Here is a 6,867-nt window from a genome sequence, read left to right on the forward strand (position 1 = left end):
ATCTTCCTGCCGTTTACGTCACCTCATTCCCCCTTCATCCTCTGTTGTCTGGTTGTCATGGTGAAGTGTGTGTGTGTGTGTGGGCAGGGTGGGGGGGGGGGGGCGCAATCAATTGTCTGTGTCTGTGACTATGCCAGTTAAGCAGATGCCGCCATCCAATCAAATGTCTCCACTCAGACCTCCCTGTCTAATGGGATTGGTGAAATGGGTGATTTGTAATTAGCAGACATTACAGTGAACACACACACAAACACACACAGTGTTTTGGACCAAAATTGACCTTTTCTCCAGCTCATCAGAATGCCAGCTGGTGTCTGAGGTATGAGTGTTTGTCTGTGTGTGTGTGTGTGTGTGTGTACTCATAGATACAGTAATACGTGTGCTTATCTGCCATGAATAAGTGTGCTAATGCGTGTGTGTATGTGTGTGTGTATGTGTTGTGTAAGTGCCTGATGGCTGTCTAAAAGAAGGCTGCCGGGGAGCTGATATGTGGAAGGATCCATCCTTCAGCTTCCTGTAATCCAGCTCACTTGAGAGGCTGCCAGCCCACAGAAAGCAGGCAGTCTTGGAAAGGCACTTGACATTTCACTGGCATTTCACAGACGGGACCCGAGAGGCTCTAACCGGGCTCCTCATTAATTCCCCCTCTCTCCTTCCCCAAACACATGTTAGCTAAGGCCCAGGGAGGTTTTGTTGAAACTTTGTCAGCACTGGGACCCGGTTAAGAAATGTAGTGAAAGTGGGAGCAGCGCTAATGAAAACATATTGCTGCACATAGTCGAGTAAGGACTCGGGAGACTTTGGTCCTCCTGGTGATTTTGGTTCTCAAGTCATAGATGGTGGAGCAGCTGTGAGTGCGATCAGGTATATGAAGGTACATCCAATTATCAGTGCATTTACATACATTACAACTATTGGTCAGCCTAAATACTGCAGATTTAAATACACAGGAACTGACTTACAAAACATATGCTGACATTCACTCTGTCCTTGAGTTTTTTTCTAATAGCTGTATCCTCATAACTAGCCCACAAACTGTTTAAACAAGCTATACATTACACTTTGTATTTTTCTTTTTAGCTTCTAAATATGATCTGACAAACAGATGAACTGATTCTGTTACTCATACACTGACAGTGTTTTCAGATGTTGCAGGCCTATCCTGCCTCAGTACACAGCTGCCATCCTATGGAAAACACAGTGCACTGCATGTCATTTGACCTGATGCCCAATGCCATTGAAACAAGGCAAAAACACTGGGCTTACAATATATTCACACTTTTCTAACTAATTCAATCCAAGCAAATCCAAAAATGTGTTGCTGCACTGTTAGCTGTGTCGTGTGCATTCTTCCCGTGGACCAGTAGTGAAGAGCTCCATGATGAAACTGCTCTCTGCGATATTATAGGGAAAGAGAATGTGATGACTAATCTTCATGTTCATGATGAGTCTAAGGTTGTTTTACAGACACGCAGGTCCCACAGCACCATCAAATGCTACACCGCAACATTTGAGAAGTAAGATCAGTAAAAGTTAATGACTTCCACGAACTGCTGATCACAGTTAAATTCGGCATGCAATTTTCAGCAAAACCCTCAAGGTTAGAACATCTTCTGGTTGCATCAGCAAAATAACATGATTAATTATTAAATGACTCTTACATTATTACATGTTGTGTGTCCCATTAAGGCTACCATGGCTTGTACTGCGAAGAGGAGTACAACGAGTGTCTGTCTGCCCCCTGCCAGAACTACGCCACCTGCAGGGATCTCGTCAATGCCTATGAGTGCGTCTGCACGCCACAGTTTGACGGTGTGTGTGTATATATGACAGTTTGTGATTATTTCTAGATGCAGGCACACATCTGTGAGGTCGCGTTACTTCTACATAGACTATTGTATGTAATGGTTTTCATAGGACATGTTCTGTGTGTGTGTGTGTGCAGGCAGACACTGTGAAATCTACAAGGATCCCTGTCTGAAGATGCACTGCCAAAATGGAGGCCACTGTGAGAGTGCAGGACTCAATGTTTCCTGCGCCTGCCCAACCGGATACCTGGGTGAGCGCTGGTGCCATTATAAGACCGGCTACCTTATTAGTATGATTCACATGACAGCGTTATGCAATTATTGTGACACATAACAATTCTTTGGTGTGTAAACCTGGATTGGTAAACAACTGCGTCAGTAGTCAGAACACTGTGAGCCTCGGTTCCTGCTCTTGCCTGTGTTGCGCTAGTTGTCATTGAACACAACCTCCCATGTCCACTCAGGGGAGACGTGTGAGGTCGACGTCAACGAGTGTGAGAGCAACCCTTGTCACCATGGAGGCACCTGCATTGACCAATCAAACGGCTTCACCTGTCACTGTCCACCTGGGTGGGTGGGGCCCAGCTGTGAGATCCGTAAGTCTGCGTGTGTGTGTGCATGTTGTGGGGTGATAAATCTGTTTACATAGTCACAGTGTGGGGACTCACCTTCCTTTACGGGACAAAAGGCACGTCCCCTTAATGTAAATCATTAGATTATAGGGGAAAGACTTAGTTTAAGGTTAGAGTAAAGTCAATGTAACGTCCTCTAAAGTGATGAAAACACGACTGTGTGTGTGTGTGTCTGTCTCAGACCTGCAGTGGAAACCAGCACACACTGAGGACACCCTGACCAACATGCCCCGTCACTCCCTCTACATCATCATCGGAGCGCTGTGTGTGGCCTTCGTCCTCATGCTCATCATCCTCATCGTGGGCATCTGCCGCATCAGCCGCATCGAGTACCAGGGCTCGTCGCGCCACGCCTACCAGGAGTTCTACAACTGCCGCAGCATCGACAGCGAGTTCAGCAACGCCATCGCTTCCATCCGCCACGCCAGGTCAGCGACGGGATCTGAATATATTGACGGATTGACTCAGTCTCACAGGAAGAGTGTTAATTAACGTCAGAGCTTTATGTGTGTGTGTACGTATGGGTTGGTGGGGTTTCCCTTTAAAGAATGCAAAAGTAAGTAAAAGCACCAAGGTCACAGATAAAGGTCAGTTCACAATCTCAGCTCATGGTCCCCTTACTGTCTTTTCCTGGAGCTTGTGGACCTCGTGACTCCCAATAAAAGCAAGTAAGTCAATTGCTGTTTCCAAGGTCTAGAATAAACTGGAAGCTCAAGTCAGTTTACGAGACATGGGGAGTATCTTACTCCTCTCTGAAAACAGTTTTGTTGCTCTGGAGAAGCTTTCTTCTTTTATAACGTTGGAGAACATGATGATGTTATCAGCTGTGATTATCTCAGCTTGGGGCGGGGGAAAGTTAAAATCTCTAGCAGACAGCCTGATTTACAGTCTGTGGGCATTGAGTTTGTAGCACAGGAGCATTTAAAAGGCAGGGAGGGTCTAACAAAAAGACGCTGACCGATCCAGTGGTTTTAAGCTAAAAGATACGATATTACAATGCTTACATTTTGATGTTTCATTTTCTGTCTGTTATGAGTCCCCCTAACTTTATAGAAGTGCAACACTAACACACTAAAGTGACCTTTTAATACAAGTTCCTGTACTCTGTATCTGTCACCGTATCACTAAGTCAGTACCAACAAAGTATGTGGGCTGCATTGACAAACTTTATTTGCGGACGCAATATTGATGCAGTTGTTGTGTTTCTGCTTTCTTATCAGATTTGGCAAGAAGTCCAGGCCTGCCATGTACGATGCCACTCCCATCGCCTACGAAGACTACAGTCCCGACGACAAGCCTTTGGTTACCCTCATCAAGACGAAGGATTTGTAAAACACAACAATCCCGACACATCACAAGCTGTACACTGCGCATGTACACTTGTGCACACACACACACACACACACACACACACATTTATATGTATACATATATATACAGAAAGTCAGTATAAATCTTGAAGTATTTCTTAAGCAAAAATAACAAAATTGAATGTAAAATGGAGAAAAAATGATCAAAGACATACTGTAGTTTAAAAAGAATAAATCCGGAATATGATAAATCTATTTTCCAATAAGGCTTTATTGTAGCATAAGAGAATACTTTGCATTACTTTAGTTATTGATGATGGGCGACACTACCAGTAACCTCTGCTGTACAATGGGGGTGACTTTAGTCTGCACCAGACAGTCTGTCCGTCGGCAAGGCCAGCATCCCAAAAGCCTAAATTTCTAAGTGTAAACTCAGCAGACAGTGCTGACAGCAGTCCTCACAGGTGTGGTAGAAATAGGTGCACTCCTCTTGGTGCATACACTGTATCTTTTTCTATATCTTCAAAAAAAAAAAAATCTGCAGTAGGTTGCCTTACTTCGTGCATGGTTAGATTAGATGTTCTCTCTGCATTCATTTAAAATCCTTTGTACTTGGTTGTTGTTGGGTTATTTTTCATTGCAGTTGTATTTCTCTCTGTCAAGATTGTGCCAAATATTTTGGGGGTGATATGTGGTTAGAAGATTACACACATGTATAAAATACTAGTCACGCACATTTTCTTTTTAAATAATTGCATATTGTCCTGTTCTTTACATGCAAGTCTCTCAATGGTATTATGAATAGTAGAGAAAGGGGAGTACCCTACCATCCTACTGTATGTATTTCAGTGATATTTAGGATAATAGGTAGGTATATTTCACAATGCACAGAAAAGTAGTTGGTTTTACTCAGAGTACCTGTTGATGCTAGTGTACAAATTCACCTCTAGTATTGACGGTGTTGAAAAGTTTCTGGCTATAGGGTGGAGAGGAAGAGGAAGAGGATGAGCAGACTGAGAGGGACGATATCTACTCCAGAATAAATGTGCTTCTGTGTCCCGCCGATGGAAACCTCTCTGTCCGTGCAGCTGTGTTGTTCCTCTCAAGGTTAAGCAATATTTTACCAACAGGCTCAGCTAATCCTCTGTTTTTTATCCTCTCATTTTAAACCACATGGTTACCTATTATCTATGTTGAATGATGAAAAAAAATAAAGATTCAAGTGAACACGATCTGCAGTACTCGCCTGGTGTGTCTTGTGAAGCATGTTGTTGTTCTGGCAACAGCAAGTGTTGGCGATTGGAGCAGGTGTTGTCTGAAAGTTTTAAATAGTAGTGCTAATAGACCTCACGTCCGATATTTTGACTCTTCATAGTGGGAAAAGCTGCATTCAACTTAGTGGAGGCCCTGGTATTGTGTGTGTGTGTGTGTGTGTGTGTGTGTGTGTGTGTGTGTGTGTGTGTGTGCATGGCTCACTGGAATAGCTTACTGGGACACTTAATGTTTTCAGTTTCACTTGTGCTTTTCCTACTACGACATGTCAAAATGTCGGCTGTGAAGAAGGTCTATAGCTAGGACTTCAACCAAAATGATACTTTTTACTTTGAAACTACAAGTAGGCCATTTTAGACTATATTTATTTGGTACATTTATTTCACAGCTGGCTGTGTTTAGACAACAATTTGTCTGTGCCAAAAATAAATTGAATTTGAGACCCAGCCCTGATTGTACTAGTTAAAACCCTAGCATCAGTCTAAACAGATAAATGAGATACAATATCAGAACATTTAAGCCACTATTTATTAGGGGTGTGAGAAAATATTGATACACTTGAGTACAATCTTTACATGCAAAGATTTGTGTTAGATAGCGGCTCAGATTGCACAAAAAATAGCGCTTTGAGGTTGGATGTTACAGCGACTGTGATGAATGCAAATGCAGATCCCACTGTTTTGATTGCATTAAAAAAGTACAAAATGTTCACTCTGATTTCATGCATATGGTGGTTTGCTCTTTATACTCAGTTTTATACTCAAATAAGATTTAAAATATGGCAAAATGTCGCCTCGCTTACCGTATTGTAATATATTGCAATACATTGCAAACATATATTGAATCGTAACCCCTGTATCATAATATGGATCGTATCGCTAGATTCTTGCCAATACACAGCCCTACTATTATTTATTAAGTGGTACTGTTGACTGTTTCTTTAAGGCTAGTATATTGGAGTAATGTACGGTAGTTGCATGAATTTAATCAACCTTAGAGGATAATTCCAGTTTATTTCAACCTGGCGTATTTACCATGATGGTGGCTGTTATAGCAGTGTGGTTTCACTCTACACCTCTGTTGTAGAGATTCAGAGAAACGAAGAGCATGCGGCAATAGGTTTTGGGCTAAAACGGTCAAATTGTTTTGTTCCTGATTTATTTTTTATTTTTTTCATGTATAAGCAAAAACCCAAATGAAAAATAATCTACAGCGTCTGTGTTTCTGCAACGGTCAAACCCACCAGACTGAACCCTCAGCTGTGGGAAAGCCCTTTTATGGAGTGAATAAAGTGAACACCCTCAGTGACCTCAGGCTTTATCCAGATGTTCCCCATGTAAACACCTCTAAATACAGACTGAGCCTGTGGAGTCATGTCGCTCAGCACACCTACATGTATTGTGTGTACACAAACATTCACACACACACACACACACACTGCAGGAGCACCAGATGTCACTGACGGCTCTGCACCTTTGCTTCCGGTCTGCTTTGGAGGCCTTGTGCTCGGCCTTTGCCATCTGTCAGAGTAGTCACATTTTGGCTTGACACGGGTCCCAAAACACATCTCTCCCTGGTTTCATTACAAAACGGTATCACTTTCAGAAAAGACACAGCATTATCACCCAATAGTTAAAATGTGCACAACATTTTGGCAGCAGTAAAACTAATTCACTCGACACAATTATGGATAATTCTTCAGTGGATTGCCAGACCGCACTTTTAGAATAACAAGGTCATACAAACACATTCAAAACAGTCAGGCAGACTGAATGTTTGGCTACAAGTTGTTTTGAGAAGCTTAATAAAATTCAAATATGTGGGCATTGCTTGCTTCACTAGACT

General features: G+C 42.5%; 1 protein-coding gene across 1 annotated transcript in view; it reads left to right on the top strand.

Annotated features, from left to right (window-relative positions):
• dner (delta/notch-like EGF repeat containing) overlaps positions 1-3,772 on the top strand; it is a gene marked incomplete at both ends in the record, with an annotated part of 45,003 nt that extends 41,231 nt beyond the window's left edge. Inside the window, 5 exons of the mRNA XM_079166691.1 lie at positions 1,690-1,816; positions 1,950-2,059; positions 2,273-2,404; positions 2,622-2,868; positions 3,661-3,772. Of these exons, the coding sequence (XP_079022817.1) occupies positions 1,690-1,816; positions 1,950-2,059; positions 2,273-2,404; positions 2,622-2,868; positions 3,661-3,772 (728 nt within the window). The remainder of the gene's footprint in view (positions 1-1,689; positions 1,817-1,949; positions 2,060-2,272; positions 2,405-2,621; positions 2,869-3,660) is intronic.
• Between the last annotated feature and the right edge of the window lie 3,095 nt (positions 3,773-6,867).

Source organism: Pholis gunnellus, assembly GCF_910591455.1.
Source record: "Pholis gunnellus genome assembly, chromosome: 9".
In the NCBI taxonomy this organism is placed as follows: domain Eukaryota; kingdom Metazoa; phylum Chordata; class Actinopteri; order Perciformes; family Pholidae; genus Pholis; species Pholis gunnellus.